General features: G+C 56.5%; 1 protein-coding gene across 9 annotated transcripts; it reads left to right on the forward strand.

The window, feature by feature from the left end:
* The first annotated feature begins 397 nt into the window (after positions 1-397).
* On the forward strand, positions 398-21,028 carry NR4A1 (nuclear receptor subfamily 4 group A member 1). Of its 9 annotated transcripts, XM_074325659.2 has the most exons (12): positions 398-653; positions 3,281-3,387; positions 4,361-4,483; positions 6,449-6,553; positions 11,043-12,100; positions 12,343-12,455; positions 16,103-16,980; positions 17,828-17,957; positions 18,247-18,398; positions 18,714-18,916; positions 19,010-19,188; positions 20,208-21,028. In XM_074325659.2, exons 6-12 carry the CDS (start codon positions 12,386-12,388, stop codon positions 20,462-20,464), a joined length of 1,869 nt encoding a protein of 622 aa, XP_074181760.1. In that variant the 5' UTR covers positions 398-653; positions 3,281-3,387; positions 4,361-4,483; positions 6,449-6,553; positions 11,043-12,100; positions 12,343-12,385; the 3' UTR covers positions 20,465-21,028. The 9 variants fall into 9 exon arrangements, with proteins under 9 accessions (XP_074181760.1, XP_019580081.2, XP_088655593.1 ...); XM_019724522.3 differs by having other exon boundaries at positions 11,043-12,455; XM_088799467.1 differs by lacking the exon at positions 6,449-6,553 and having other exon boundaries at positions 11,043-12,455.
* The last annotated feature ends 482 nt before the right edge of the window (positions 21,029-21,510 follow it).

A 21,510-nucleotide genomic window follows, 5' to 3' on the forward strand; every position in this document is an offset into this window, starting at 1 on the left:
CTTTGGGCTGCTGCAGAGCCTCTCTGGGCCTCACATTTTCCACCTCTTTTTCAGGGGAAGCCCCGGGTAAATTTATAACAGCTCCAGGTTTGCTGCCTCGGAAGGTGTTAGCAAGGCCACAGAACCCTCACCTGAAAAACAGCACCCCAGCCCAGCCGCAGCGGGGCGGATTATGTAACCAGGCGCTCTGCGCGTGTGTTGGGGGTGGGGGGGGCGCAGGGCGTGGCGCTCACGGCTATTCCGGGCGCCGCTATTTTTAGCCCCATTGATGAGGCTGCGTCGGCCGCCGCCGCCGGGATTCCGGAGACGTCAATGGGTGCACGTCACGGTCCCTGCCCGCCCGCCTGCCGGGGGAGGCGCGCCCGGAGCTGGGACAGAGGCGCGGGCGCCCGCGGGCCGCGGGGGCGGGGGGCGCGGCCGCAGCCGGAACTGCTAGGTGGGGGGCTTCCCCCGGGCGAGGGGCGCGGCGGCGCTGCGGCTCGGCTGCCGGAGCGTGAGGCGGCTGCAGCGGAACTGGCGGGGGTCCCGCGCGACGCCCGCGACCCCAAACCTCCAGGCATGGTCGCCTCTGAGGTGCGGAGCTGCTCCCCCGCCGGCTGGTGCGCTAGCTGGGAAGGCGGGGGTGGAGAGGCGAGCCACGTTTGCCCGGCCAGGTGAGCGGGCCGGGTGGGGCGGGGCGAGGTGGTCCAGGAGAGGTCCGGGAACAAGGGGATCTTGCGGTTGCACTGGGATGGGCTGGGGCCACGCCGGGAGTCCTGCTTCGATGCCGGACAGCGTGGGGGAAGGGACTGGATTCCCAGCGGAATCTGCTACCTCGGAGGAACCTGCTACCCCAAGAACGGCGGCCAATGCTTTCTCTCACCAGCCCGCCAAGGGTGGGGTTTGGCCCGCGAGGGGCGTTGGAGGTGTCTAGGCCGGAGAAATTCCTTCCATTTCCCTGCCGGCTGCCGGGAACGGGTTCCAGGAGTTGGGGAGCGTGGCTGCCAGGACGCTGAGCCGCGAGGCATCAGGATTGCCCGGTGCAGTCCTTTCATGGGACTGAGTTGAGAAACCGAGGCCGAGGAGGGTCTCATTGAGTCAGGAGTCGACCTGAAATTAGAAATGCTGCAGAGGTGGCATTTACAGTGCTTTACAGTGAAGTATCAATTTGGGTTTGGGGCTACTATTTAAGGGCATGCTGGGAAAACGAAGGCTGGGCAGAGGTCGGTGGCTTCATAACAGTTCTGCCCAAAGGGTGAAGGAAGACTTAAAAGGGAAACCCGATGAATCTTTGTAGTGACCTAGAGCTGAAAGGAGTGACAAGTGTACAGTAGGATAAAAATCAAGATTCCAAATGATGGCAACTGGGCAGAAGGATGGACCAAGACTAACAAGATGAATATGACTGATTATAAATGTTGAGGCCTGTGCTGGAGTTAAGAAAATTAGGTCAGGAGTTCAGGCCGAGAGCCTGGTTCAGAGGCCCAGCAACCCAGGCCTGGGAGCTTCCCACTTGTTCTCTGGTGTTGGCTGTCAAACTGCTCTGTGCAATCTGAGACCTCTATCCACTAATCAGGTCCAAGGGGGAAAGCAGAATGCGTGGCCCTAGGCTCCCTGGTTGGGCTCCCTGGGTTCTAATCCCAGCTTTGCCACTTCCTAGCTGTGTGACCTTGGGCAAGGTGCTTAACATTTCTGTGCCTTAATTTCCTCATTAGTAAAGTGTTCATAATAATAATAATAGTCCCTTCCTCATAGTGTTGTGAGGCTGAAATGAGAAAATGCATTTAAAGTGCTTAATGATGTATCTAGCCCATGGTGTTCAACATGTATTTGCTGTTGTTATCCTTCGTTACATTAAAATGCCCATTTCTGGTTGGAGACTTTGGCCAACGCAGAGCTTTTGCGTAGGAGACCATCAGGGCTGCATAGGGTCTGTCAGTCATGTCCTGTTGCAAGGGGGAGTTTAGTTAAGAAAAGACCCAGTTATTTTAGGAAAGAGAAAAGGGTTTTGGGTGGGCCCATACAGAGCTGGGACTTAGGGCTGGGGGCTCTTGGGGGTCAGCATAGGGAAGAACCCTCAGACTTTTAATCTGTCCCCAAATGGAAGGGACAGCTCCTTAGCTGCAATATCCTTCCAAGCTCCCAGCTCAGTTCCAATGCAGGCATCCATGAGTCCTCCTTTCCCCCCATTCCACAAATATTTATTAAGTACCTACTAGTGCCGAGCTGTTTTAGAGACTAAAGACTACATGGATTGAGAGAGACAGGTGAACAAATGAGCAGCAGTAGTCCTATGGAGATAACAAAAACAGGTTAATGTGGTGGGGTAGGGTAGAGGCGCTCCGAGGAAATAAGAAGGGAAACCTGATTGATGAGGAGGAGATAGCTATACAGACATCCAGGGCAATGATTTCCTAGCAGAGGGAACAGCCAGTGCAAGGGCCCTGAGTGGGGAAAGAAAAGCCCATATGGCTGGAGCACAGTGAGGAGAGGGAGCAGGAGGTAGGTACTGATGTCTGGCCTGATGCTGCCACCCCCTTTGGACAGCATCATTTCTCCTCCTCCGGGCCCACTTAGACTTTGCCCTCTGCACACTGCTGATTGCAGTTGATGTTGATTCATTCCCCAGTGTAACCTCCTGGGATCCAGGGATCTTGGTTTGCTTCTTCTTGGGTCTCCCACTATTCATGGCTAACTGCCCGTCTCATAGGGGCCCCCCAGGAAATGCTTGTAGAATGACTGTAGAGGAGGAGATTTTGATCTAGGACAGGATATGGGAACAGGTACCTGCTCTAAGATGTTAGGAATCACTTTCTGGGCACCACTGGGTCCCTGACTCTGGCCCCTCTTCTCAGACACAGGTGGGGATGACCTGGGCACTCAGGTTGGGCCTGACTGGTAGAAGGCGGGTGAAGGCCTGACATCAGACCCGTTCTGGAGTGTGGGGAGATGACACTGTCATTCTGGGAGGCAGGTGTAGCCTGTTGGCTAGGGCAGGTGTGCAGCCTGATTTTGCCTTCTCTTTGGGGTTGGAAGCCCCCCAGATGTTCCAGAGTGCTCTCCCCTCCTTCCCTCCTGTGGCCTTCAGTCCCTGCTCCCAGTATACCCACAGGAACAAAGGGTGCTGGTAGTTCTGTATGAGGAGAATCTGTGTAATGTGGGCCAGAGGAGTTCCCCTTATCTGTGCAGCTTGGGGCAGAGGTCAGGAGGGCAAGGAATCCCATCACCCACCCTTTGGGGCCCTCTTCCTTCTTACTCCCTCTGCCTCCCATCATGGAAACATCTACTTCTCTTTTCCCAGGCCTCATCACTGCCTGAAGGGCAGCCTGACGACCAGAGAATGCCAACCCTTGGCTGCTCCTGCCCTCACTCTGGGGCCCAGTCGACAGAGGAGAAGGCTGAATAAAGGTGGGAAAAGGGAAGGAGAGATGTGGGGTCTGCGGTGCCTTGGCTGACGGGGGCTTTGGCACCAGTGGGGTCAGTGGCGAGAGCTTGAAGAGGCTGGAGGGTTGTACACACAGTTGGCTCAGAGAGGCCAGGTGCCCAGAAGTGACTTGGGATAGGAACCAGTCTGGGGTTAGCTTTCACATGTTCCCATTTACTTCCTTCTCATAATGGTATTACATATGTGTATCCAGCACTGTTCTAAATCCTTTACGTTAATGCATATTAACTCATTCTAAGCATGATAACCCTATGGTTGTTCATTTCAGAGGTGTCAATTACAGATCGTCATTTTTACAGATGAGGAATGTGAGGCCCGGAGAGGTTATGTAACTTGCCCAAGGTTACAAGTGATGGAGCCAGGATTTGAACCGAGGCAGTCTGGGGTCTCGCATTCTGTTCTTAACAACTCTAAGCTGGGCCTCCCTGTTTTGGGACTGGAGTCTCTTCGCAGAAGTTTCCCGAGAGACCCCATTGCTCTGATTAGAAGGCGAGGCTGCCTGGAGATGGGTGCATGGAGCCCCTGCCCTGTGGGGCCTCAGGCTATGGGGGCTGAGTTGGAGCCTCTTGAGGAGAGAATGGTATTCTGCTCCATCCTCAACATAGATCCTTTTTCTGCTTACAAAATGCTCTTTAGTGCACATTAGGGGGCTGAGAGCTGGACTGAGGCACTTCACCCCAGAGTAGGGTATCAGGCTGAGGGGCTAGGTGCTGCCATTTGTCTCCATGTGCCCGAGACGCCCTAGATGCTGTCAGCAGCTCCCACCCACACGCCACATCCCTGAGCTATTTGGCTGGGAGGTTCTAGGGCTGGCTTGTCCCCATCTCGGGCCTGTGTCCTGCCCCTGTTCCCACAGCTGTGTTTACTGGCTGCGCTGTCTCTAAGGAATGTCCCTGCTGACTGGTTTCTCCTCACTCACATGAACTCCCCCTGTAGGCCTCCACCATGGACAGAGGCCAGCCCCTGCTCCTCCCTGGTATCCCAGCTCCTTCTGCCAGGCCCTGAAGACCCAGGGGATGGTTTGAGTGTTATCCAAGGTCTGTCCTGCCATCCAGAGTGGTAAGTGCTCTGCTGTTGTCCTTTGTACACCCCTGGGCCCCCACCAACAGGTGAGGTTAGGGGGCAGAGGTGGGTGTGGAGCTGCCTGAAGCGGATGTGGTTTGGGGGATGGAGGGGGAAGCCCTGAAGTGGTGGCGGGCAAGGTGCTGCTCAGCGTGGGATAATGCGGGGGTGGAGAAGGGGGAAGCCTCATTTTTTCAGCAGGACAGTTGGAGCAGGGTGCCCCAGGCCCAGGTGACATGGGTTGTTGGTGGGGATGAGAGTTGGGGGTGGGGGCTGACAGCTGCTCCCAAGGCAGCATATGCTTAGTTCCAGGAGGCTGATGGGTGGGGTTGGGTAACTCAAGGCAAGGCTGGGAGTATAGGGGGCAGACATGGGGGATGGGAAGCTGGCTTGTTTCTAGGGTATAAACGCTACACCAGGAGCGTGTATGAAGAAGGCTGGGCCTGCCCCCTCCCTCCCTGAAAGGGTGCTGACCACCCCCTCCCCACTATGGTAGGCCTGAAGGTCCTGTGGGGTCTGGTGTGGAGAGGTGCCACTGTGAATGGGGAGGATTTTGCTGACCAAGGGCAGGCACAGACCTTCCACTATTCATCCGGCGTCCCTGAGAGGGAGAGTCTCAGACTTGTGGACACAGTCAGAGAGCTCCTTGGCCATCTAGCTCACCTCCTCCCCTTACAGATGAAGAAACTGAGTTATGGAGGAGAGAAGTGACTTTTCAAGGTCCTACAGTGAGGACATGTAGAGCCAAGCTTAGAATCCAGGTGGGTTCTGGGCAAGCCCAGAGGCCAGGTCGGCTGGTGGAGGACACGGCTTCCTGTCTGAGCATGCGTCCAGGGAAGGCACAAGTTCATCTGCCAGTGAGCGGTGGACTGTGGGAGTAGGATGTCCACCCGGCCTTTCCCTGGGGACCTGAGATACTAGGAGAGGGCCACAGACACCATAGTCTTGGTTACCATGTTTAGCTGAGGGAGCTGGAGTCCTATCTGGCACCTGGGTCGGGGCCCTGTGATTCCCTTCTTCCTTCCCCACCACAGAGGGCCATCTCTGAGCAACAGCCCTCCTCAGACCTTGAGGGATCCTGGATGAAGCAGGAGGGGTTGGCTCAGTAGCTACCCCCACCCCCCAAGCACTGTTGCTTCCTGGGGCGTTGGTGTTCAGCGTGCAGAGAGTCCCAGAGAGAGAGCTGGGACGAGGAGGATGGGGTGTGCGGTTTGAGCCTGGCTAGAAGGAGGGAAAGCCCTGGGAAGCAGGGCCTCCTGTTCCAGACGCTGGGTTGAGTGTGCACCTGGCCTCATGCTGGCATCAGGCTCTGTGCTACCAACTTTGGGCTGGGGACAGGGAGAGGAATTACTGTAAGTGGGAGAGGCAGGTGTCCCTGGTCAGCTGGAGATCATGACTTGGGAAGCACATGAGTGAAGATGACAGCAGTGGGCCAGGTGTCTTTCCCTCCACTTGGCCCCCTACCTCTCCCCGCAGCTCAGACTCGGCCTCCTGAGCTGAGCCTTCTCTCGGGGTAGAGAGCAGCCCCTGTGGCCGAATTCCTTGTGTTCACCTTGTTGTCTGGGTGACGATAGTGATTGGATGGAACTCTCATGCTGTTCACACTGCCAAGGCCACCCTGAGGGGCTGCCAGCTGGGGCCCCATGAGTGCTAGAGCTGCTGGTCTTGTGACGTGGACACCTGTCTGCCAGGCCTGGGCATGGGCCCAGGGTCACGCTCACACCGGGGCTCCCGTCAGTTGACTATTTTGGGCTCTTGCTGACCTGGGCCAAAGTGAGGCTTCAGCCAAGAGTGCCCCGAGGCAGCTCCCTCTGTCCCCAGAGGCCTGCTCTGGTTTCTGCTATATAAACAGAAGAGGACACGCTGGCTTGGAGACAGCTCCACGTCCTGAGTCTGCTCAGCTGGTGGACAGCCTTGGCCGGGCAGGGAGGGCTGACTGGGCAGTCACGTCTCTTCCTTCAGGGCTCCTTGAGACTGTTGGGAAGAGCCCCCAACCAGCCCCAGGATTCTCCCTCGGTGCAGCTCCCCAGGATCTCCGAGTCAAAGGAGATCGTGAGGAAGAAACTGGTGAGCCTTAGGATGGGGAAACTGAGGCACAAGAGCTGGGCTGTTTGGATCGTTTTCTGTTGTGACTATCTGTATTCTGATTTCTTTGGCCTTGAGGGGAATGGAGGAGGAGGAGGAAACAAGGGTGGCTGACCCTCCTTAGGAACGAGCGTATTGGTTTGACTGCATGGTATGATGGGAGTTGGACTTGAGAATACTTTGTGATTGAGAACCGAGAGACGTGATGCCATCTCGCTCCTTCCTCAGACCTTTCCAACAGGGTCTCAAGCGTCCTCTTCTGTCAACCCAGCCTGGATGAGGCACTGGTCTGCTCAGGCTGGGGAGGGACACTGGAATGAGCTGTGTGTCCATCAGGGTACCTCAGCATCGGTCCCTGAGGAGGGTCCCTGGGCCCCGCAGCTGGTTGGGACTAGGAGGCAGAGCCCTGGACTTGGCTTCCGTGAGCCCTCAGCCCCTGCCCTGGTCTCCCAGCTGGCTTCCCAGCTGGTTTGGTGCCTGAGAAGAAAGGCTGGAGCGAGGTCTGGCAAGTCTGCCAACCGGCTTGCCACAAACATGCTCCCCAGGCCAGGGGCTTCTGCCCAGCATGGAATAAGTGGCAGCTCCTTACGTGGGAGGCTCTTGTGCTGTCCTTCTCAGTTTTCGAAACAATTTTTTTTTCCCTTTCTGAACGTGAGTCTCTAAACGAATCCAGAGCCTGAGACTAAAAATACTTTAACAATAGGAAAATGCATCAGTCTTTCCGGCTGGGGCTTGTTATCAGACGGTTTTTATTTTGGAATTTGAAATTTTGCCCAAGGAGGCTGGGTGGAGACCTTGGGCAGGGGCAAGAGAATTTTGTGGGTGTTGATGTTCTGCAAGGTGGTGGGAGACCCTCCCAAGGGTGGAGGAAAGAGGAGCTGCCAGGAGCTGAGCAGAGGGAGGGGCATGGAAGGAGATTTGAGGAGGGTACAAATGAGGTGTGGGCCGACCTTTCCCAAAGGAACTCCATGATCTTGTCTGCATTTCCAGCTCTGGCTGTTCTTCCTGAAGTCTGATCGTATTCCTTTATGCTGTATATTAGTTCCTTCTGGCCTGAGAGAGGAGTTGGGGTTGAGAAATCAATGGACTGAAAATGGCCTCTGTGGAGAGAAGCCTGACCCTAATTAACCAGCTTTTTTCAGAGTATTAATTGAGCACTTGATGCATACAGAGCCTGGAATTTTCTGGTGCTAGGTGGAGCCACATCTCGGGGCACACTTTAACTCAGGCCTGGAGAGGGCGAGGTGGGGATGGGGTTTACTGTTTTTCTCTGGTTCTTGAAGAAGGGGATGCTGGCTCCCCAGTTGAGGTGAGGACCCTGCTGTCTCCTTTCCCCGCCCGCCCCCGGATCCTGCTTCAGACCCCTAGAATCCCAGCCCCCAGACAGTGCTCCATTTCATTGTTGAGCCTCCCCCTTCAGGTAGTGGGTTGAATTCTCACAGCCCTGGGACTTGTGATACTGCCTGCCATGGGCAGATGAGGAAACAGTCTCGGAGAGGACAAGAGACTGGCCGCAGGTCGCATACCAGGCTTGATGGTCACAGATACCTGTGAGAGTTCCTCCATCTTTTAACCCTGCCAGGGGCTGGAGTGACTGACATGCCCGTGTCCTTGGGAGCCTGTTTTGGGGGAGATAACAACATGTGTGGGCATGGTAGGGCCTGGATCAGGACCAGGAGATCGGAGCTGGTGGCTTGGACCTTACCCCACATCCCCAGTTTCCAGAGCTGTCCATGGGAAGCCCCTTGGGGCAGTAGGCAATGTGTCCCTGCCCCCAGTACAAATCCCTCTGCCCACTGTCAGGGCAGGAAGAGGAAGTGGCCGGGTCAGGGAAGGCGATAGGTCCTGGGACTGAGGAGGGGAAGCTCCCGGGGCCCCTTCTCAAAAAGAGGAGGCAAAGTCACTCCTGCCCACCCCACGGGAAGGGTGTGGCGGCCAGTGGGTGGGGATGGTCTTGGTGAAAATAGGGCCCTCCTGCCCTACTTTCCATCCTGCCTTCTGCTGAGCAGTGGAGGGGGCCAGCCCATGGTCCAGGGACAGCGTGGGAAAGGGGCTGTGCAGTTCCACTTCCTCCATCCTCTATTCACACAACTCCACACCCTCTCTCTTGGCTAGGGAACGATGGTGGACATTGGCTGCCCATTTCGGGCGGCCCTGGGCTGCTTACTGTTGAGGATGCACGCGGGGTCCACCTTCCAAGGTCGGGAAGACAAGGTCTTGCCCTCATGTTCACACAGTGGGAGAGGAATGAGGCTAAACACATGATAAGTCCCGTAACGTGACTAGGGGGGGCAAGGGCCTAACGAGTGGCTCAGGAAACATACTGTGGTGACAGAAAACGTACTGTATGAGGACTCCTTTCTAATGTCACATAGTGCGGCCTCTCCTAACCGTAGCTGTGCTCTGAGTATGTATCCATAGAACAAGTACATAATGAGAAACAGCTACTGTTTCTGCGATTTCAGGAACACACACTTGAACGAGTTTCTACTCAGTAAATTCCAGTGGCACCTGCGTCCATGTGCATAAATATATTTCTTCCATTTAGGCATGACTATTTTTAAAATAAATTTATTTTTAAAAGAATAACCTATATACTGAAAAGTGTACAAATGATAGGTGTGATATCTTAAGAGTATAGTTTGATGACTTTTCTAGAGTGAATACACCCGGATGGCCATCGTCCAGATTAGGAACTGGAAAGCTGCCAGTCCTTCCAAAGACTCCCTCGTGGGAACCGCTGTTTTCAATTTATAGGCTGTGTGTGTGTGTGTGTGTGTGTGTGTGTATGTATCTGATTCTGTGGTGCCCTTATAAAAATCAAGGTCCACAGGGCTAGAAGCCACAGCCTCTGGAGTTCAAAGTCAAGGGCAGAGTGGGTCTAACACAAAACTGAATGTTAGGGGACCTGAGTTTGAGTCCTGCTCCCCATCCTCTATCTCTTCATTTATAAAATGTGGGTCAGAATGACAAACCTAGAAGGCTGAGGAGAGGGTTAGGTAGAAGAATCCTTGTGAAATCCCCTGCGCTGAGGGATGACCCTTGATTGGTATTCCCCACGCTCCTGATCCCCAGTGAGGAGGTGCTTATTATTAAGTTAGGCTGGTCCAGGGCGGATGGCACATGAGCTGAGGTCTTGGAGGACCAGCAGGGTTAGAGTAGGAGGAAGAGGAGCAGTGTGCCCAGGGAGTGATGGGAAGGATTAGCCCAAGGTCCTTATGTGGTGGCAGTGGGGAGGGGCATGGTGATGAGGGCAGATTGGTGGGCCAGGCCTGCTGTGAGAAACTGATGTGGGTGGCGGTCACGTCTCCAACATAACATCTGCTATTCCTACCCTTCCTGTGTTATCATGGCCCTGCCTTACCTTCTGGTCCTCGTCTTTAGTTTTGGATACTTCTCCTCTCCTATCATTACCTGCTTCATCATTACCTGTCCCCTCCCCACCAAACTGCTGTTTTGCTCTTGAGGGCTGAACTTGGCTTGGGAGTCTCTGTATTGGGAGTCAGTGTACAGCCTGGGACAAATTTATGCTCTAGGCCTCCCAAAGTCTGCATCAAATATGCCTTTCCCCACACTTCCACCTTAGCCAGATGCTACCCACCTCAGAACCCCAGCTGGCCCTCCATGGAAGGCATCTTACCAGCAAGGATGAGACCTAGCGTCCCCAAGCCCCTCTCGCCTCTCTCCGCTCTGTCTTAGGCTAGGTGCTCCACACGGGTACCTGAGTGGGTGGTCCTGGCTGCACTCCCACAGAGGAACTCTGCCTTTTTCCTCCTTATTTTCAGAGCATAGTGTGTGTTCAGACCTGCCAGCATCCCCCACTTCCACAACATGGCCAAGGGGCAGCTGCAGTTGCCTCACCTCCCCCACCCCCTGCCTTTGGGGCAGCAAGACCACAGCCTGCAAACCTGCACCACTGGGAGGTGGGGTTTGGGCTGCAGGCACCGCTCTGAAGGCGAGTGTTGAGATGCAGAGATGCAGGCCAGAGCCCTGGACAGCTCCTCCCACACTGGAGTTCCCTGGGGCTCCTGGATGGGCCTCCCCATGGAAGAGTAGGGATGGTCTGTACTGTTTTTTACACATGGGAAGTGGTGGGAAGGAAAGGTGAGTGCTGGAGCTCAAGGCTGACAAAGAACTGTGACGGCTGGGCTTGAGCGCACACTGAGCGAGTCACAGCTAATACACTTGTTTGGCTGCTGAGGGGTGGAGAAAAGAATATTGACCTGGCAAATCGTCTTTTGCTGATGTATTAAAATTATTTTCATGTTTTGAGGTCGGCCCTATTGGGTGGAGGGAGACATCCCAGGGGGGGTGGGGGGGCTGGGTGGGAAGCCTAGTTTCATCAGCCCAGACTTACTGTGTGCACCTGAGCAGGATGCAGCTGCCAGGGGAGCCCCTGTATCCTAATCTGCAAAATGGGAGGACATGAATTATATTAGTGGTTCAAGCCTTTTTCTTTTTTTTCTTTCAGCTGTGGTAACCTTTTTCCCCAAGGAAAGTCTTATACAAAAGCCCAAGACAAAGAAAAGCAAAACTTTGGCTGAAGTGGGGTGGGGATCCAGGATGGGTCCCATTGGCATTATCCTGCCCATGATTCACCTTTACCCAGGTGGCCTTGAAGGGTCTCAGGAAGATATTTTGGGAAAAGCCAGAGCTCTGAAGACTGGTCCACACTGAGATTGTGTGCTGTGATGGGGAAGCTCTGGCAGGTCCTGCCGGGCTTGCTGAATGAGATTGGTGTTACCTGAAGACTGCTCCATCTGGGGTGAACAGTGGGGCTTGGACAGTGGAGACAAGCTGGTTAAGGGGCAGTTTTCTTCATGAGTGTGGATAAGGAAAAGGGGAGGTCACTGGCCTCACTTGGCTGGTCTGCTGCCTTGAGGCACCACTGAGGCATGGGCTGTGGCGGGCAATAGGAACCCGGCATCCGAGATGTTCCAAAGTAGAACTTCAGGAAAAAATGAAAAGTTGCATGTGGGGCATCAGGAGCAGAGATGGGGTGACAGGCAGGGAGTACAGAGCTGACAAGCACTGTCTGGAACAGATGAAGTTTGAGGTGCTGGTGGGACCTTTGAGTGGGCAGAAGTGGGGGGCTGGAGACAGGGTGTGGGGAAGCTGAGATGGGAGGTGAGAGAACAGGATGTGCCTCAAGGGTAGAGGGAAGTGCTATAGGGTGACCAGGTGCAGCTCAGTGGAAGCAGAAACTCTTCATGTTGACTTGCAGGGGAGAAGGGGGCTGGGTGGGGCCCCCTCGTGTGTGTGTGTGTGTGTGTGTGTGTGTGTGTGTGTGTGTGTGTGTGTGTAGGAGGAGGAGGCTCTTTTCTCCTTGTAAAAATTGGCCCTACCTTCTGCTCTTACCTAGCAGGTGAGTGCTTCCCAGGTTTGGGGCAGAATGGGGGTGGAGGGGTGATAGCCAGACCAGGGAAGGCTGCAGTTGCCTGCAGCCTGGTCTGTGCCCTGGACTGTGTCCTTGCAGGCCCTTCCTGCTCCTTAGGGCAGGTCAGAGCTACTCTTCCACAGGTGTTGGAGGTGAGTTGGGAGTATGGGTATTCCCTGATCAGCGATGGGGGAGGGCGAGAAAAGATCCCTTAGAGATGCAGTTAGTGGCCCTGGGTTCCACCCCAGTGGGCCACCACCTCCCTGTGTGACCTTGAGCAAGTGCCATTATTTTTCTGAGCCTGTTTATTTATAAAATGGGGAAGAGTCTGCACAAATTCAAAAAAGATTTCTCAGGCTCCACCCGGTTCTAAAATTCGGTAATTTCCCACTAGAGTTCACTCAACCTGGAAGGGACTGAGAGGGGACTGGTGAGAAATGAAGTTCAGCGGGTGGAGTAGAGCCCATTGGCCCATCTTGGGCTTGACAAACCCCTGCCCTCCGGAAGGTATTTTGCATGGGAAATTGGGGGGAGGGAATAAGGCTCTGACTGACATCCCTGGGACTTCTTAGCCCGAGATCCCCCTGGGAAGACCGCGTTGGGCAAGACCGGTCAAGAGCACGGGGTGCTCCTTGGGGCAGAGATAGGGGCGCAGGCTCCTCAGGTGTGTGCCTGATTGTCCGCCCCGGCCCCAGGCCTGCCCTGGTCGCCCAGGCCTCCAGGAAGGACTTAGGAGGGTGCAAAGGCGGAGCGGGCCAAGGGAGCCGGAGGGAGCGGGCGGGGTCGTGGTTCCCGGGAGCAGCTGGAGGGTGAGGAGATCCTCGTCGGGGAAGCCCTGCGGCCGCGGCTCTAGAGCGCCCTCTCCTCGGGCTCGTCCTCTGGAGCGGTTATTTCGGACCTGGGGGCCCAGGGCTGGGTCCTGGGTCCGGGATGGGGGAGCCTCGGGAGTCCACGACCTGCTATTTTTAGCAGGCGCGGCGGGCGCGAGGAAACTATTTATAGATCAAACAGTCCGCGCTCCCTGCGTCAATGGAACCCCGCGTGCGTCACGCGCAGACATTCCAGCCCCCCCCTCGCTCCACCCCCTCGGGCTGCCCAGCCAGCGCCGCCTCCCGCCGGAACCGCGCCGCCCCCCTCGCCCTTGTATGGCCAGGGCTCGCGGGCCGTGCGTCAGAGGCGCCCCCGCCCCTCCCCGTGCGTCACGGAGCGCTTAAGAGGAGGTTCGGTTCGGCCGGGGAGCCCCAGTGACCGAGGCTGCGAAAGTTGGGGGAGCGTGCAGGATCGCGGGAGCGCACTCGAGATCAGGCTGCGACTCGGGGTGCTGGTGCCGGGCAGGGGGAGCCGGAGCCGGCCGGGTAGGTACCCCCACGGGGAGCGTGCAGCTCAGTAGCAGTGCTCTCTGTTTTGGTTTTTAGGGGTGTTGCTTGAAGTAGGTGTACGCGCGGGTAGAAAGGATGTTGTAGACTCAGCATGCAGGAGGGCGGGTGTAGGATGCAGCTCTGTCGTTGTGGGGTTGCTGTTGGAACAGGATGAGGACCCAGATCGGACTGGAGTCTATTTGGCGCGGGGGGGGGAGTGTCTGTGCAAGGTAGAAGCCTCTGGAGGTTAAGGGTTGGCGCCAGGAGACGGGACTTGTCCAGTAGGAGGCTGGCTGTAGTTCAGTCTCCCAGGATGCCCAACTGGGTACACGGTGCCCCGTACTGAGGTGCTGATGGCGGTTCTCAGTACAGTGGGGGAAAGGTATACAGAGCATTGGCTGCTGGGATCCATGGGACTCCTACCGGGATTGGATTTCCAAAAGGGTCTCCTTCCTCCCAGCTTGACAGCCTCCTCCCCATGCCCGTACTTGTTTTCTTAATACGTTAGAGGCTGTGGCTTAGTTTGCAGGGACCCCCAGCCTGAAATTGCTGCCTGAACTGTCTTAGGAGACCTCTTGGTTGCCCAAGGAAATGGCCAGCATTAGTGGTTGAACTGTGGAGGGGGTGCTCCTGCATGTTGGAATAAAAGAGTCTTCTTGGGGTAGGAGCAGGGTCTCTGGAAGCACAGGGGAAATTGTTTTAGCTGTAGCTTGGATGGTGTGTGTGTGTGTGTGTGTGTGTGTGTGAGAGAGAGAGAGAGAGAGAACGAGAGAGAGACAGAGAGAGAGAGACAAAAGCGGAGGAGAGAGGTGGAAACTGGTCTTTGGGGATCCCGGTTGGCAGTTGCTAATGTTGGAGTCTCTGGTGTGGCACTACCTGGAGGATACCCAGCCCTCTGCCCCCATAGTCCTGGTTGGATCATACAGGTACTGTGCAGCCTGAGGCGGGTACAGCATAACAGGTGCAAAGCACATTGTTGCCAGGACCTGCCTAAAGCCGGATTCTCCCCCTCCCTCCTACCTCGCCTCTTCCTCCTCCCTCTGGGACTCCTCTGCCGCCCCCACCCCCATGTGGGTCCATATCTTGTGTCATTAAGTACCTGCATGGGGGTGGGGGGACTAGTTGGTAAGAGTTGATCTGGCTGTGGGACGTCCAAGTGGAGAAACAGGATTTGAATAAGGCTGGAACGCCCAGCCCTGCATGGCCGCTGCCTCTCCTCCACCTCAAACCCATCCCTGCTAGGCTCTCCTAGTGCAGGCAGACGTGGCCACCCTTATCTCTAGCAGGTGCTGTGGGCCTGTGGACAGGCGCCACTGGGTGGGTGGGGCCAAAGCCTGGAGAGACTCTGTTGTCTGGGTTGATTGTGGGAGTGTCAGGCCAGGGGTAGTGCTACCCTGTCCAGGGCCCATTGAGGTGGGAGAAAGGCTAGAACCAGAGGACTCTGGGCTCTTGGCCAGGAGGTGATACCAGCCTTTGCCCCCTCCCACTGCCCCCTTGATTATGGTGCTCTGTTCTAGCTTGCTTTCTTACCCAGTCTCCCTCCCTGACTGATGAGGCCAGAGCCATGCAGACCCTAGGCATGGAGGTGCAATGGGAAACTGTCCTGGAGCCTGCTCTCTGTTAATTTAAGACCAGCCTGGGAACTTACGGATCCCCCCTGAATGATGCCATCTGTGCTTCTTTAGGCTCCTCAGGATTGGGGGGGTGTAACCCCCTTTGCCTGAGCTCATGGCTTTTTCAGGGCACACTCTTTCGTGGAGGGACCCAAGCAAGGGGAGGATGTCTTCCACCCCCCCCCACCCCCACACAGCCACCCCTGTCAACAGGCTCCTTCCTGCATAGCCACCTCAAGTCTCTTGCTGGACTCTGAGAGTTGTCTTATAAAAATATCAGGGAAAATGTTTTGGAGGTAGCAGAGAAATTCCTCTTAGGGACTGTCCGTTCTCCTGGATGTCCAAGGGGCTGTCCTCTCCTTCCTCCTGCCTCCCCTCGGCCTCTGTCCAGCATATGACCCTTAAAGGTCTGGAGCCTGGTTACCCAATCCCCTGGGGAGATGGACAGGGTGAGGAGGCTTGGGCTCCCTTCCTCTTCGCCTCTGGGAGCATCCCAGGTAGTGCAGAGTGGGTGCCCATCCCCAGGTGGCAGGACCAGAGTGCACGTGGGAGCTGCAGCCTTGGCTCAGTATGTAGAGTAGGGACGGGGATGGGAGACAGGTTCCTGACTGCTTAGGTTGCTTTCTTAGGCAGCGGGGCCCTCACTCCTAGCTCCTATTCCATTTGCAGGATGTCCTTGTTCCTAGGCACTGTGTGGGGAGGAAGGGGGTTTTGCAGAGACTAGGCCATGCCGTGGAATAGCCCCAGAAGTGCCAGGTTGGAGAAACAACATATTTATTAAGCTCGAGCCTGGCTATCTCTCCCACCCACCCTTCTCCCAGCCCCCACCCACACTTTACTGGGTGAGGGAGAGCAGGGGGCTGGAGGAACACAGCTTCCCCCTGTTCCAGCAGAGAAATGCTGGCTCAATGCCTTCCCTAGGGTTCCCAGGCTGACTGGGTGTGGCTAGCCTTCCGACTGAGCCCACTCTCGCTGGGCCATTGCCCAGAGGCTTTGTGACAAGGAGGTTGAGATGGGCCAGAATTCCTGGGTTCTATGGTGGGCCATGGCCCTAATGCTTCAGGATCCCATGTCTGGCTGGGGTTCCTGCCACCTGGCTGCTTGGAGGTGTCTATGCTTAGAGGTCAGGCCTCAGACTTCTCTCACTGACCTGTTGCCCTACCTTGGTCTCTTCCTTCTCCAGAGATGCCCTGTATCCAAGCCCAATATGGGACACCAGCACCGAGCCCAGGACCCCGTGACCACCTGGCAAGCGATCCCTTGACCCTTGAGTTCAGCAAGCCCACCATGGACCTGGCCAGCCCCGAGGTGGCTCCCACTGCTCCCACTGCCTTGCCCAGCTTCAGCACCTTCATGGACGGCTACACCGGGGAGTTTGACACCTTCCTGTACCAGCTGCCGGGAACAGCCCAGCCTTGCTCTTCAGCCTCGTCCTCAGCCTCATCCACATCGTCGTCCTCAGCCACCTCCCCCGCCTCTGCTTCCTTCAAGTTCGAGGACTTCCAGGTGTTCGGCTGCTACCCTGGCACCCTGAGCGGCCCGCTAGATGAGACCCTGTCCTCCAGCGGCTCTGACTACTACGGCAGCCCCTGCTCCGCCCCATCACCACCCACACCCGGCCTCCAGCCGCCCCAGCTCTCTCCCTGGGATGGCTCCTTTGGCCCCTTCTCCCCCAGCCAGACTTACGAAGGCCTGCGCGCATGGACAGAGCAGCTGCCCAAGGCTCCTGGGCCCCCTCAGCCGCCCACCTTTTTTTCCTTCAGCCCTCCCACCGGCCCCAGCCCCAGGCTGGCCCAGAGCCCCCTGAAGCTGTTCCCCTCTCAGGCCACCCACCCGTTGGGGGAGGGAGAGAGCTATTCCATGCCAACGGCTTTCCCAGGCCTGGTGCCCACTTCTCCACACCTTGATGGCCCGGGGATGCTGGACGTGCCTGTGACCTCAGCCAAGTCCCGGAGTGGGGCTCCAGGTGGAAGCGAGGGCCGCTGTGCTGTGTGTGGGGACAATGCTTCATGCCAGCATTATGGTGTCCGCACCTGTGAGGGCTGCAAAGGCTTCTTCAAGGTACTGGGCTGCCCTGGGTGTGGTTTTTCATGAGAAGTGGGGACAGGCTGGTCTCTCACCCCAGCGGGGTCTGTGGTAGCCTCCCTTAAGTTCTCCTCCATACTAGTCTTGCCCTTTAGGAAGCGGCAGCCCTGCCAGGTACATCTCCAGGAGTTGGCCGGGGGCTGGGACCTTGCGTATCTTAGGGCAGACAGGGCCCGTGGGCCTACAGTGAGATGGAGAGAGGGGTGAGATGGGCAGAGAGTGCAGGCTGCAGGGTAGCCAGGAGGGGACGTTCTAATGTCCAGCCTCAGGTTTTCCTCTGCCCATCCTTCCCCTGCTCAGGTGTTGGTGAGAAGGGGGCCCCAAGCACTTGTGTTCCTGGCAGTGAGATGGAAGGATCTGGGAAGACGGCTTGGTGCTTGAGGGCTGGGGGTGGACTTGGGAACAGGCTGTCTGTCTGTCCCAGATCTGGGAGCCTGCTTAGCTTCCTGTCTCCCCCCACCCTCCACCCACCCCTCTTCAGCCTTCTCTTGTCTGCCCCAAGGAAGGGACAGGCAGACGCAGGCACACAGTACAGGTGTACAGGTGTCTGGCCTGCCACCGAGCCCCTAGCCCCGAATCTGGTATCCTGGGGGGGGGGGTGTCTTCCTCCTGAGGCAGAAAGCTCCCCCAATGTCCCTAAGACTTTTTCTTCCTGCCCCCAATCCCTCCATTTCTCCCTCCTCTGCCACCCAAATGTTAGAAAAATAGCTGTGAACAGAGAGCGCTTTTGTCTGTGATGGCAGCAGGATCTGGACGGTCCCCTCCCCGGGCTCCCCTCCTCCCCACACTCTGACAGCTTGTTCCGTGTTGTCCCCCACTCCAGCGCACAGTGCAGAAAAACGCCAAGTACATCTGCCTGGCCAACAAGGACTGCCCTGTGGACAAGAGACGACGAAACCGCTGCCAGTTCTGCCGCTTCCAGAAGTGCCTGGCTGTGGGCATGGTGAAGGAAGGTGGGTGGCTGGGATGGGCGGGCGGGCCAGAGGCAGGCGGAGTCCCCCAGACTTCTGTCTTGGTAGGCCGCAAGGAGGACAGGTGTGGACCTTATTTCCGCCTCACCTCTGGTCTACCTGCCTTGCTTCTAGGGGGGTGGTCTCTGGTCCCTGTAGGGTCCCTTAGGTCTTGGTGGATCTAGGTCCTTGGACGCAGGGTGCTTCCCAGCACTGGTGTGCACAGCTTGAGCTGAGAAGCCCTTTCCTGGGTCCCTTCCTCCTTTCCTCACCACTGCCCATTTCTCTGCAGTTGTCCGGACAGACAGCCTGAAGGGGCGAAGGGGGCGGCTCCCTTCGAAGCCCAAACAACCCCCGGATGCCTCCCCTGCCAATCTCCTCACCTCCCTGGTCCGGGCGCACCTGGACTCGGGGCCCAGCACAGCCAAACTGGACTACTCCCAGGTGAGCCCGTCGACCCCCATCCAGTGCCCCATGCAGGTTAGAAAAGTCCCCGCCCCAATGGGACAAGTTGAAAAAAGAGGAGCCCACTGTGGACTGACCACAGGGAAAAATGTACCCCCTCAGGCGGGTGGCCAGTTAGGAAAATGTGCTCTTTCCAGCAACCTCCACCCTGGGTGAATCTTTGAGAATTGTCAGGAACAAGGTGGGCGGCATCTCAGTTCCTCTCTCACCTCCGGGATCTGGCATCCGGCGCGTGACAGGGCTGTCCATGGTGGCCCTACCTGTGGTGCTGACTCCACCGGAACACCCATTTAGTTCCAGGAGCTGGTGCTGCCCCACTTTGGGAAAGAGGATGCCGGGGACGTGCAGCAGTTCTACGACCTACTCTCAGGGTCCCTGGAGGTGATCCGCAAGTGGGCGGAGAAGATCCCCGGCTTCACCGAGCTGTGTGCAGGTGACCAGGACCTGCTGCTAGAGTCAGCCTTCCTGGAGCTCTTCATTCTCCGCCTGGCCTACCGGTGAGCTGCCCACTGTCCACTGGCCCCTCCCCTGCTGTCCTGCTGCCCTGCCTGCCAGCCCCCCTGACCGCCATCTGCATCCCTGCCCACTAGGTCCAAACCAGCCGAGGGGAAGCTCATCTTCTGCTCCGGCCGTGTGCTGCACCATCTGCAGTGTGCCCGAGGCTTCGGCAACTGGATCGACAGCATTCTGGCCTTCTCGCGGTCCCTGCACAGCTTGGTTGTGGATGTCCCTGCCTTCGCCTGCCTCTCGGCGCTCGTCCTCATCACAGGTGTGTGGCCAGTCCCGGGATGCTGGGGAGGGCGGGAGGGCTCTGGGTGGGCTGGCATCTGACACTTCCTGGGCTCCCACATTGTGAAGTGGGGGTGACGAGATGCAGAGAGGGGCGAGCATTTGCTCAGAGTAACATCACGGGTGGGTGGCAGAGCCAGGGTTCGGGCCCAGCTGCATCTGACTGCAAAGCCCAAGCCAGTCAGTGAATGATCCCAGACGATCCAGACAGCGTAGGTATTGTGTGGCCGAGGGTGGTGGCTTGTTTTTAACGTTTTACTGAACTGTGTTGCATACAGCGAAGTTCACAAATGGTACGTTTTCACAAACTAAGCGCACTCACATAACCAGCACCTCGAACAAGATGCAGATGTGACCAGTCCCCCAGAAGCCTCCTTGTGCCCCTTCTAGGCACCGGCTCCCCCAGGGGTAACTGCCCCCTAACTTCTGACAGCGCAGGTTACCTGTGCGTGTTGTATGCTTTATGGAACTATAATCACACAGGGAGGTTTTTAGGTCTCTTGTTTAATTTTTTAAAGCACCCAAATCTGCCCCCATCCCATTTTTACTTAAATTTCACAGGGACCAGCTCTATAAGACAGAATACGAGGTTGTCTGGGCTAACGTGGGAGTGGAGGGTTTTGAAGCCAGCTTTCCCTGGAAGTGGCCTCTAGGACACTGCTGCTCAACTCCAGGGCTTCTTGGAGCAGTCTGGAAAAAAACACTGGCCTCGTCAGAAAACCTGGCTGGGGTTTTTTCTTTTTTGTGTCCTTGGGCAAGTCACTTAACCTCGCTGGGCCTCAGTTTCTCACTGGGAACATGAGGATAATGAGCATTACTGCCTTCCTAGACTCCCGTTGGGGATCCAGAATGGGCTCATGTGTGTGTGTGAACATACTTTTGCAAAGTGCCAGAGGAGTGTGAGGGACTGTCCGTGGCAGCAGTTTCTGAGGCCTGAGGCCGGCAGGGTCTTCAGGGGGTCCAGTCCGCTGGGTGGCTAATCCCGTACCATCCTCACAGACCGGCATGGGCTGCAGGAGCCGCAGCGGGTGGAGGAGCTGCAGAACCGCATTGCCAGCTGCCTGAAGGAACACGTCTCAGCCGTGGCGGGCGAGCCCCAGCCGGCCAGCTGCCTGTCACGCCTGCTGGGCAAGCTGCCTGAGTTGCGGACCTTGTGCACCCAGGGCCTACAGCGTATCTTCTACCTCAAGCTGGAGGACTTGGTGCCCCCTCCTCCCATCGTGGACAAGATCTTCATGGAGACGCTGCCCTTCTGACCCCAGCCCGGGAACATGCGTGCACTGCATATGTACGCTCGTGCGCCACCCCACGTGCCTTGAGCCTTTGGCCCTCAGTCCCTGGAGCACCATTGCCCCCTTCCCTGGGCTGGAACTGTAGACTGGTGGGCTGCCCCACTTGCTCTGGGAGGTCACGCCCTGGGTAGGGGGATGCATCCAAGGGGGGGACCCCTACTATTTGTCTTACCTCCCCAATCCTGGCCCTGGCCTTCATATTTTTTGTAAGATAAACCGTTTTTAACACACACCGCTGTGCTGTAAATAAGCCGAATGCTGCTGTAAATACAGGAAGGAAGAGGTTGAGGTGGGGGTGGGGGTTGGGAGGGAGGGATGGGCCCCACCAGCCTGGGCAAGCCTTTCCTAGCCTCCTCTTACTGGCTCTCTCTTCCCACCTCCTTCCATATGTACATAAACTCACCCTAGGAGGAAGACAAATGACAGATTCTGACATTTATATTTGTGTATTTTCCTGGATTTATAGTATGTGACTTTTCTGATTAATATATTTAATATATTGAATAAAAAATAGACATGTAGCTGAAACTAGGATCCTGTCTATCTCTGATACTGCCCCCCAACTCTACCACTCCATAATTACACAAGAGACAGAGGCCACTGGATAAATCTTGGATGTTGCCAACCTGAGCTAACAGGCCTCAGTTTACTCTTTTATAGAAGGTGGATAATAATGGCACCTGTTTCATGGGGTTGTTATGCAAAAGCACTCAGACTAGATTCTGACACTAGAAAGCCTCCGATGAACTTACGTCTTGTAGATTGGCCTGCAGCAGAGGCTGGCTGGCCAAGGGATAAGAGCATCACCCTGCTGTCACAGTCCTGGCCTGGGCCCATGGTCTCTGACTTGGCTTCCATATCTGTAAAATGGGCACAGACCACTTTGTTGCTGCTGGAACTACAGGAGTGTGGGTGTGGTGCTTCGCAGGGGGCTGGGTACAGGGCAGCCCAGAACGATGGTGGCAGCTGTTCCTCAGTGTAAGTTCTTCACCATCCCTATCTTCATTCCT

This window comes from Rhinolophus sinicus, chromosome 1 (assembly GCF_057876585.1).
Source record: "Rhinolophus sinicus isolate RSI-liver-muscle chromosome 1, RSI-T2T, whole genome shotgun sequence".
Classification (NCBI taxonomy): domain Eukaryota; kingdom Metazoa; phylum Chordata; class Mammalia; order Chiroptera; family Rhinolophidae; genus Rhinolophus; species Rhinolophus sinicus.